At 41.6% G+C, this 11,884-nt stretch overlaps 1 protein-coding gene across 1 annotated transcript; it reads left to right on the forward strand.

Moving 5' to 3' along the window:
• Window positions 1-9,514: 9,514 nt before the first annotated feature.
• On the forward strand, window positions 9,515-10,501 carry LOC141052192 (olfactory receptor 5B12-like). Its single transcript, XM_073549411.1, has one exon. It carries the CDS (start codon window positions 9,515-9,517, stop codon window positions 10,499-10,501), a length of 987 nt encoding a protein of 328 aa, XP_073405512.1.
• The last annotated feature ends 1,383 nt before the right edge of the window (window positions 10,502-11,884 follow it).

Below are 11,884 nucleotides of genomic sequence, written 5' to 3' on the forward strand. Positions count from 1 at the left end.
ACTCAACATAGTGGAGAATACTAAGACACACAATACATAAAACAGAAAAAAGCAGAGCAATTCATATGCATTGGTTCTATATGGATATGTAGGATAACAGGTAACCTAAATGACACAATGCAATATAATGTGCTCATAGGCTATAATAATAATAATACAGTTTGCACACATCATCATCACTGTTCCCTATGGGGCTCACAATCTAAATTCCCTATTAGTATGTCTTTAGACATACTATGCATATATACAGCCCCCCTATATGGTGTTATACTAAGAGGTTGCGAACCAGAAGCCTTGCACGCCCTCTGTGAACACTGCCACATACGGATTATTTCTTCTGCACTGGGATACCACACGGCCAATCCCTGATTGTAGGCTGGCTGTTTCATTTGGTATTTATGCACCTGTGCAGCTGCCATTTTACTTGGGTCCGCTGCACCCTGTATTAGTGCAGATGCATTTAGGCCTGTCTGGTTTGTATCTGAATTTTTTGGAGGATTTTTTCCTCTTTTTGAGGTTTTCATATATATACATATGTATATGCTATGTATATATTTATAAAGTGTATATAATATTAGTGGTGCATTAATACCCCCTAGAGACCGCAGCAAAAATGAGGGTCTGAACCAACAAGACCTAGTAATAAAGAATCAAAAATAGAATGAGAATTTTAGCTCAGGTATCTAGTGAAATGAATAAGAACTTTCTTATGCTATATCATACCGCCATATAGGTTTGTTAATGTGACCGCAAAAAATAGAATTAAATTGCCTTTTGTAAAAATAGACCAATATTCAAGCATAAATAGGTTAGAAATTACCTTGAAATATGATAGTAGATGTTCTCATAAAGTGCAGGTGTGCTAAAGGTTTAGGGTAATATTTCCAGTAAAAGATCCTGCAACAATTCCAGAGCAGATAGGAGACACTGGCAATTAGTAAAATATAAAATTAATACTATGCAAAAATGAAACCAAATAATTGCAGGTTATAGGTACCAATTCACTTATATAATTTGAGCAGATAATATGGGTGCTACACATTACCTAAAATCCTAGGCGCTATTCTGTCCACGTACATAAAGTCTTGCGCTTAGGAAATAATAATCAGAGGTTCTTTAAGGTTGCTTATCCAGAATAGCCAGAGGAGAAGGAATCCATATATCTATTAAAACATGTTACAATAAATTGTAAAACAACCCCATGTGTCAATTTCCACTTTTCTTATGCTGGACACTTGTAAAAATTGAAGCGGCGGTAACGGGGAGGATACTCAATTACCTTGATTCCTTGATGTGAGGATCAGATGAACAGGCAAAATTGTTGTGTTGCTTTGAGTATTATCGTCTGATGATAGATGTTCGGTAGAAGGTCAAAGCTTGCCAGCTGTAAAATAATAGAATACAACGATGTCCCGGCCGGTGACATATGCTGGAAGATAGCGTCCTGCAGTTCAGCGCTTGTTGCACGTGTAGCGCGTGAGCTCGGTTCAGGACCTGCAGGACCTAGATGACGTCTTCTGTCACGTTACTCTTTGAAAATCAGATGATGTGCACTTCTCAACGATAGGAGATTAGGACCATTTCCTACGCGTTTCGGAAAATATAGTTTTCCAGAAGACGTCATCTAGGTCTTGAACCGAGCTCACGCGCTACACGTGCAACAAGCGCTGAACTGCCGGACACTATCATCCGGCGTATGTCACCAGCCGGGACGTCGCTGTATTCTATTGTTTTACAGCTGACAAGCTTTGACCTTCTACCGAACATCTATCATCGGACGATATTACTCAAAGCAACATGACAATTTAGCCTGTTCATCTGATCCTCACGTCAAGGAATCAAGGTAATCGAATATCCTCCCTGTTACCGCCGCTTCAATTTTTACAAGTGTCCAGCATAAGAAAAGTGGAAATTGACACATGGGGTTGTTTTACAATTTATTGTAACATGTTTTAATAGATATATGGATTCCTTCTGTGACTGTGCCTGTGAGACTCAGCTTATTGCTGGATCTCACAGGCCACGGTACCTTGGGGTGATCACATGATCTCAGGGTACCATTGTTCCATTGTAACCATCGGGACCTGCTATTCTGATGGCTGGGGTTCGATGATTACTAAGGGGGTCTCATGACTCCCTCATAGCAACAACTTAAATGCCGTGATTGACAGTGGTATCTAAGGGGGTAATCGGCCCTGATCTGTTGCAAAACCATCTGGGTCCGATACTGCAGAGAGTTAGCTGTCATGCTTGGTGGCTCTATTGCATCCCATTGTTGTTTTAAATAGCAATGAGGGCATAAAAACCCTTAACGATTGCCATTTTAATATGTATTGACGGTTAAAGGAACACTGCTGGCAAACCTAATACTATTATTCAGATACTATTATTCAGAGGGCCAGCGCTGGGAGGGTGGAACATGACACCAGTTCTGGTGATCTTTGATTCTCTGTGTCATGCTCCACCCCCTCAGGTCCTTCACTAAATACAGACATTGTCAAAAGTGTTGGCACCCTTGAAATTGTTCCAGGAAATGAAGTATTACAATTATGTGAAAAAGTAAGTACACCCTAGCCTCACCCTACCTGGACTAAAAACAAATCTGGACATATGAATATTTGATCTTTAACAGTAAATGAGGATTATAAACCACAGAATTGATACATCATATAAGATAATGTACCAGTTTTATGTGGAACATGCGTAGTGTGCACCATGGTGCAGGAGGGCAGCCATGGATGAGGTACTGGTCTCTTACGTCCTGGCATGTTACACGAAGGTGGGGATTCTGGCTAGGTGTGTGGCCTTTGTCTACAGGGAAACTACACCTTTGCAGACTACATAATGCTGGTGACTTCAGCTGGCCAGGACCAGGTGTTGAACAGTTCAATGAGGGAGACGACCGGTCAACAATAAACAGTCTTTTACTGAACAGAAACTTGTTGGGAACTATTTACAATAGAAAGCGGGTGCATAACTTCACGAATGTTTCTTTCACAATACGAAGCATCTTCACACACATTCTCACTACCTCTTCAGGTTTACTTGTTTCTGCCTCAAGTTTCTCCATCTTCACCACCATTAAGCACACTATTACAGTCCTGTTAGCGAGAGTCCTATTCTCAACCTGCAGTCCTGGGTCCTCTTCCCTCTTAAATAAACTAGTATGCCAATATGGTGGGTACTACTTAGCTTCTCAGCTTGATGAACTCCCTCCCGGGGGCACTCCCTTCGTCTCATGTTCTCTGTTCCTGGCCTATTACCTCTCTGAGTTATAAACTCGAGGCCATACAGCTAGACATCCTGTCCCAGGACCCATCTCTGGGTCATCACTCTGCCCGGTTACTTCTCCTTTTTTTACTTTGGATTTTGCTATCCATTGTTTCCGTCTTCATTCGTGTCAGGGACACCTACATCATACAGCTATGCAAACTATCAAGACAATAGGTCTGCTTCTGCAGCACACTGGGCCCTATCTAACAGGAAGCTGTCTCTACCTCTGCACTTTATCCACACCCACTCTGGGCTATTTCAGACTATTAACTCTCCCTACTAATTACACATATCATAATACACAGTCCAAATCAAGGTACACTTACAACTGTACACGTGTCTTCAAGGGGGAACGTGGGCGGTATGTCCATTTCCTTATAAGAAGTCAATATTTATCAGCAGAAAAACATAAAATGACCACATTTATTTAATTTAACATTCTAAATTTATATAATAAGCTTGAAATATAACTATATGACCCAGTGCATTTATGTACTGTGCTAATATTCTTCATGTAACTAGCTCCACATTATTACTGTTGATTTATTTGATTAAACCAAGAACCATAGGGTAACAAAGTCCCTACATGTAGATATCATTAATTGCTTATATTTTATTATACATCACTATAGGAACAAAATAAAAATCAATTCTGAAAAAATGCAAATAATAATGAGTCTCTATGGAGCCAAGAAGACCAAAGGGATTAATTAGTGGGACAAGTAAGAGGTATAAAGTAGCAGTGATCTCAGGTCTTACTGTGGTATCACAAGTCCTGGTTATTGCATGTAATGGCAAGGTAATTGATTCCTTCAATCTCCTAGATCCAATATGGCCCTATGACTGGGACTTTTGCAGTAAAACATACAGTAGTCCAAGATAATTAGATGGGGATAAATGACTTTAGGTGGACATGTAAGGTGCTGGCCCTTTAATTACTCTTCCTGGTCCTAACCTCTAATCAGAGATATTCGGCAAATACTTCCTGATGGTTCGATTGGTTGAGTTTCCGCTCATTTCCAACTTTCAGTCTATTTTAATATTTGTCACATCGAAGGAAACTCCAAGAAACCAGGTAAATATTGAATAATTCATAGTTTTATACTAAGGAACATCTTTATATTCCTAAAAAAAGGTTCCTGAAAAATGTTTCCACTAGTAGCTTTGCATTAAATTGGGAAAACAACCCCAACAAAAATAATAGAAGGGGAACTAGCTAAGTAAATATATGTTTTAGAATTTGTTTAAGAATACCGACATTGTCAACCTCATTCCTTATTGGAAAAGGACAATCTGTTGGTGATACCATACAACGAGTGTTCAGAAACATTGGTCTACGCTGATGGAGTTTTTTCCATCCAGGTTCCATGAGGATGGTTGACCCATCATAAGAGGTCATCTTTGTAATCCCCCCATTTATACAGAACATGTGCACATTCCTTTATAGCTGCATTGCAATCTTTGTTGTTCTCAATGTAAACACAGAACAAATACCCAATAGCATAAAAATGCATTACATAAGTAGAACGGTCGATATTAGTCATATGTCTTTCAATTTCAACCAAGGCACGGGAGAAGATGTGTAAAAAGCACAGTGGTGAGGAAAAACTTATAACTCTTTTTTCTATTGTTCCTGTAGATAATAAAAGAAACATAAGCCACAATCCAATCTTCCCAAAAATTATATACATTTACATCAGTTATTATGATATTATGTTGCTCTAAACAGATATTTGGAATCTATAAACTGTTACTGATGTGACCACATACCGTAGACGTATCCACAGTTCTTTGGCTATTTTGATAGGCAATTTTTTTTGCAGCATTTTTCGCTTTAATAATACATGTAAAAATTCCAATATTTTTACGAACTTTTGACTGGCATGTTTTAGAGATTTATGGTCTTGTTTGGTAATAAATTGTCCGCCAATGGATCATATCCTACTATAGTAGGACATTGTGACCCTGCTTGGAACTCTGTTAGGGGTTTAAGGACACTTGGAAATATTCTCCCTTTTATATTGTGACCCTGCTTGGAACTCTGTTAGGGGTTTAAGCACACTTGGAAATATTCTCCCTTTTATAGGAGCAGATTTAACTAGTCCACAAAAATAAGCACATAAAGAGGACCTATCACCAGATCAGAAGAGGACAGTTATTGCTCATATTTTATTCTCACTGCTCCCCTTAAAATTCAATTGATTTTCTTTTTTAAATCCACCATACTGTTCAAGACATATGGACTTTTAAATTCTGTGTTTTTTTATGATCTTTACTAAGGGGGTGTGACTCAAGGGATCCTCTGTGGTGTGTCTTTAGGCTGCTTTGAATAATTATCCTGTGAGCCAAAGTCCCTTGTAAAGACCTTAAAAACTAGCACTTAGTAAAAAGGCCCATATCTCTGGAACCATATGATGGATTTAAAAAAAGAAAAACAACGAAATACTCAGGGAAGCAGTGGGAATAAAATAAGATAACAAAACTGGCTACATTTGATTTGTTGATAGGCCCCCTTTAAGAACATATGTACCTAATAACAATACTACTCAAGAGATAGCAACAAGCTTTGTCTAGTGATCTGGCCATGGACATCTGACATCGGCCCCGACGGAAGATGTAAAGTGAAGCTTCTGGGCAAAGTCTTTGATATTACCCTCACCTACCCTGTGCCTTTTGTTGGAATACTGGTTCTTGAGGAGGGTGTATAGGCATCTATAGATACAATAAACCCAGAGTTCTAGTGAATATTGATATAACTATGCTTCCCAGTAGGAGTTTAGTATTTTGGGATTTGGACTTGTAGTTGTTGATGTACCAGAATTTTTTTTAAATTCCGCTTTAGAATCATTATGTATTCTGTTTCAGATTATCAATTATTAATGTTACAATAGGTCCCATAGATTCCTTTTGAATAGAGGTTCTTGGGTAATCTTTTGGTACATTTATACTGGTGCCAGTCTTTCTACACTTCTTAACTGACTTGACTGTACTGAAACAGCTTGAATTACTTATTGTTTTCAAACAAGTGGGTGGCACAATCAGCAAATTAGAGTTAGCTTGAAACAGGTATTACATCTTCTGGAGCAAACCACTGAGCTCCTGCAGACCAATAGTACACAAGGCAAAGAAACATCACATATAAGGACACTTCGAGATGCTTCCAATAGGGTTTATTGTCATTACTTTATATCCATTGGTTACACCACAGTAAAAACAGTTTTCTCCAACGTTTCAGATGAAAACCTTTCATCAGACATATAGGCTATGTTCACTACATATAGGTCAAAGGGATGCAGGATGCAGGATGCAGGGTGGGCTTCACCCAAATAACCAGGATACAGCTTTATCAAGACCTCACACACTCTGCAGGCCTTGATACAGAACCTAGTTATCCCTGTTTGGGTGAAGTTCACCCCACAAAGTGGATCCCCTTGACCTACAGTATATGCTGTTAACCTAGCCTAATAAAGGGTTTTCACCCGAAATGTTATGCAAAACTGTACTTCCTGCAGTGTAACCACTGGATATGAAATACTGTCAATAAATCCTATTAAAAGTGTAAGGGAGGGCCAAGACCTGTATTCCAGTGGCATCAGCGTCCAGCCCTTCCCCTACATGAATCAATACCATGCTCCTCGGTATACCTGCATCTCCAGATTCATCTAAACCCGGGCACTTCCAAGGCCATAACGGTCCCTCTTCTAGGTGACCCCCATCAATGGAGACACAGTCTGAGACAACTTTAACACTTTCTCTACTTAAGATTGTGCATGTTACATCCACAGTTGGTACATTATAACATTTGTATGCTTACTGATCTTTCCCTTGCTTGTTGTCACTTCTGTGCAGTACATGCCCGGACTGGACCATACTAGACTGCTTCCCAGTTCCATCCAGGTCTGACCTCAATATAATGACATTTCTTTCAGCCTGTTTCGCCCCAGACATGAATTCATCAATCACTACCCTTGGTGACCCCCGGTGAAGCTGTAGGGTTCAGACAGGTTCTCAGGATGCAGTGACGAGTCACAAGACTGAGTGTGATTTGTAAAATAAACGTTTATAAATTGGTGCCGCTGGGGCTTTGCTGAACAAGCCAAATAGGCAACAACAAACTGTCCTCGCAGGGACTCAATAACATTTACAACACTTTTTCTTATATTAAATGTGACTAATCCGGCTAGTCCGGGTGTTGCAGGCCATGTACGGCCGAACTAAGGGTCCTTATTTCCTATGGACAACTTATCCTTCCAGGCGTCGTTCAGGATCGCAGATGCGGCCGCTCAGAGGTCGCTGATGCGGCTGCCTTGACGCCCCGATGTCCCGGGATGATTGGGTTCGACGGGCCCTGGAGGATCTGTGCAGGTGGGGCACAACAGGCCCTGAAGAATCTGTGCTGGCGGGGCACAACAGGCCCTGAAGACTCTGTGCTGGTGGGGCACAACAGGCCCTGAAGACTCTGTGCTGGTGGGGCACAACAGGCCCTGAAGAATCTGTGCTGGTGGGGCACAACAGGCCCTGAAGAATCTGTGCTGGTGGGGCACAACAGGCCCTGAAGAATCGGTGCAGGTGGGGTAGGCCTTCCAGGAAGTCTTTACCGGCTCCCGCCTCACAGCGTAGTCATGACGCAGTCTCTAAAATGACGGTTGGCCGCCTCTACTCAGGGTCCCCCAGTAAACGGGACGGGGGCCTCTATGGCCGCCTATGGCGAGGTGGTGCCCCCCTTAGGCCGGTGATGACAGGGCCGCAGCTGTGGGAGAAGGCAGGGGGCAGTATCCTGACCGCTGTAGTGGATTGAGGTGTAGCCGAAGCGGCCGCTTTAGGTCGCGGACCTGTCACAACGCGGCGGGAAACAGCGGGTGCGGCAGTGTGCGACCGTGTGCGGCGAGCGGCCTCCTCTCACGTGTCACTTGTCGGTGAGTCCGTAGCTTCCCCCTCACAGACCCCTGACGGTCTCTCCAAAACACACCGCCCGTTGCCCCGTTTCTCTCTATGTCACACGGCTTCCTGTCTCCTGTCAGGCTCTCTGCCAACTGACACCTGAGCGTGCCCCCTGCTCCTTTTATCCTCGCCCCGCCCCCTGTTGCCCTGACAACTTCAATCGCATGTCTCCCTTCGTTGTCCCCCCGGTTTGGTTCTTTCAGGAACCCTGATGGCGGTCCCCTTGGTTCCAGCCCAGTCACTTTCCGGGGGTCCTCCTCCCCACAAAGCATCTGGCCCGTCTGTACCGATCTCGTCGAAATTCCAACTCCTTTCATCTCCTTAGTCCAGCCAACTTCCGCCCTAAATACATTGGCCCAGATGGTAAGACGCCACATGTTCCTTTTCCTGTTCTGACCCATTGCTAAGACCTGCAGTGGCCATGGGTAACGTGGGCAATAATGACTTAATATTACGTGACTGCCAAGCTGTCCGGGCCTATAGCCCATGTGGACCCTTGGGCGCCCTGGCCTCGTCTGACTAAACCACTCTTCAGCACTAACCTTAACTCTCAACAACCCCTCCTATAATTAACCCTCTATGAACCTTCTATCAGATCCCACTAGTATGCCCCATCTAGTGGCCTGCAACATAATTACAACTACCCAGTCTTTGGGGGAACTGTGTACTAAAAGTGCTATCCTCTAAAGGATGCACTAACTTTCCCTGACTGTGCATACACAAATGACACATAATATACATGCAATATTATCATTCAGGAACATGAGGCAATATATACAGTTTTCTATATAATGGTAACACATTCAAGTGGCAATAACATAAGTAATGACCGGTAATACGTAATTATAAATGTAGCAGTATCGCAGGCAATAATCATAAAAACACGTCTGTAAACATTAAGAACTGGAAGACAATCACAGGGAAGGGAGACATGAGAGACATCATATCTTACCCCCTTACAAAAGCATCTCCAAGTGTGTTTAGGTAGGCAGCTTCTTCACTCTGTCTACTATAAATTATTATTTTGGCTCCAGGTATATATGTTTACTTAAACACATTAGATCGGTGTGTCACCTCCATTTTACTACTATTGTGACTCTGGTCTTATGTACTTGGCTATATCATGGCTTCATAAAAGGACTGAGAAATACAAAGTTATATTCTTTCTATATCTCTGTATGTCTCCAATGAAGGTCAGAAAATGTAAATTTGGTACTAGAAATAATTTAAAACTATTTTATCATGTGTAATAGTAAATTCTCATTGTGTTTTATTGCAGGTATCATAAACAAATGCAAAAATGAAACAAAATCAAACAATTATCACATATTTTATCATAAAGGGAATATCTGAAGTTCCTCAGCTCCAGGCTCCAATATTTGTTCTTGTTCTACTCATTTATCTCATTGTTCTTGTTGGGAATATGAGTCTTCTTCTTCTGGTCTGCCTGGACTCCCATCTTCACACTCCCATGTATTTCTTCCTTGCTAACTTGTCTGTAGTAGACATGACTTCTTCCACTGTCACCCTGCATAAGATCCTTCTAACATTCCTCACTGGAGATAACACGGTGGTTTACCTGGCCTGTATGGTACAGTTCTATGTATTCGCATCCTTATCAGGACATGGACTTTTCATACTGACGGCCATGAGCTACGACCGATATGTGGCTATTTGTAGGCCCTTAAATTATAACATTATTATGAACCTTAAGATATGTCTTCTGTTGGCCTCGTTTTGTTGGATCTTTGGCTTTCTACAAGATGTTCCTTTCGTCTGGCTTGTATCCAAGATCTCTTGTTTTTCCACCAATGTAATTGACCACTTCTGCTGTGACCTTGTCCCCTTCATGGAAATTGCCTGCAGTGACATCACAATATTGCAAAGACTCTCTGATATACAGGGACTCATTGTATATACCCTTATTCCATTTCTTCTCATCTTAATGTCATATATCTTTATAATTATCACCATAGTGAAGATACGTTCCAGTATTGGTAGAAGAAAAGCCTTCTACACTTGTTCCTCCCACCTCACAGTCATCGTGTTGCTCTACACAATGTTGATATTTCAATATTCATTACCAAGTAATAGCATAGGTTCCAAAAAGCTATATTCTTTGTTTAACACAGCGATTGTCCCCATGCTCAATCCACTTATTTACAGCTTAAAGAATAAAGACGTCAAAACAGCTTTTAGCAGGAGGATCGGGAAGTGTAAAGCAAATTCATTCTGGTGTGTTATGTCAGGCAGTGTCACAAGATGGAAGAAGAAAAATCTTAGTTGAAATATTTTTCTCCCTCAATAACTAGGCTACCACAGGCAGCATGAATCAGACACTACCAGCATTATTGTAACTGTGCATGTTGTACTTTGAAAAGCTTCCACGTATGAAACAGACGTGGACCACACATCTAAAATGACTAGCCTAAAAGGCCTGAATCCCCCTATGTCCCTATGTGTGTATAGTTAGTGTAAGTGTAAGGAAGGAGTCAAATCACCAATCCAGCTTTTTTATTGCAACGTTGAAGTGGTGCTACTAATGTAAGGTAGGGACCTGGGATTAAATTCGCCATGCATTGTCTTCAGCGCCTTCTACCCAAACCAAAAAAACTAGTCTTCATAAAAGCTGAAAAGCTTGTATTCAGCTCTACCTGGCGCCACTCCAGCCTCTTGCCATTCTATGACGGCAACTTCTGGCCGACTAAAGCCAGAGGTAACAGTCACAAACTCTCATTGTAAATCTACAGGTGAATCTCACAAAATTAGAATACCGTTAAAATGTTAATTTATTTCAGTTCTTCAATACAAAAAGTGAAACTCATATATTATATAAAGTCATTACAAACAGAGTGATCTATTTAACGTGTTTATTTCTGCTAATGTTGATGATTATGGCTTACAGACAGTGAAAACCAAAAAGTCATTATCTCAGTAAATTAGAATACTTTATAACTCCAGCTTGAAAAAATTATTTTAAAATCTGAAATGTTCGCCTTCGGAAATGTATGTTCAGTAAATGCACTTAATACTTGGTCGGGGCTACTTTTGCATCAATTACTGCATCAATGCGGCGTGGCATGGAGGCAATCAGCCTGTGGCACTGCTGAGGTGTTATGGAAGCCCAGGTTGCTTTGATAGCAGCCTTCAGCTCATCTGCATTGTTGGGTCTGGTGTCTCTCATCTTCTTCTTGATAATACCCCATAGATTCTGTATGGGGTTAAGGTCAGGGGAGTTTGCTGGCCAATCAAGCATAGAGATACTGTTGTTTTTAAACCAGGATGTGTTACTTTTGGCAGCGTAAATACTTCACACTAGACCTTGGAAATCAAGGTCCCAGAGCCTGGAGGAAGAGTGGAGAGGCACACAATCCAAGCTGCTTAAGGTCTAATGTGAAGTTTCCACAATCAGCGATGGTTTGGGGAGCCATTTCATCTGGTGGTGTAGGTCCACTGTGTTTTATCAAGACCAAAGTCAGTGCAGCCGTCTACCATGAAATATTAGAGCACTTCATGCTTCCCTCTGCCGACAAGCTTTATGGAGATGGAAATTTCATTCCCAGCAGGGCTTGGCACCTGTCCACACTGCCGAAAGTGCCGGCTGACCGTAACCCCATAGAGAATCTATGGGGTATTAATAAGAGGAAGATGAGAGACACCAGACCCAAAA

The sequence above is a fragment of the Dendrobates tinctorius genome, unplaced genomic scaffold (genome assembly GCF_039654945.1).
Source record: "Dendrobates tinctorius isolate UK_male_01 unplaced genomic scaffold, ASM3965494v1 ptg000158l, whole genome shotgun sequence".
NCBI classification, from domain to species: domain Eukaryota; kingdom Metazoa; phylum Chordata; class Amphibia; order Anura; family Dendrobatidae; genus Dendrobates; species Dendrobates tinctorius.

Bases quoted from the DNA above. Each gene is read 5' to 3' on its own strand.
- LOC141052192 (XM_073549411.1), top strand. From the start codon at position 9,515: ATGAAACAAAATCAAACAATTATCACATATTTTATCATAAAGGGAATA.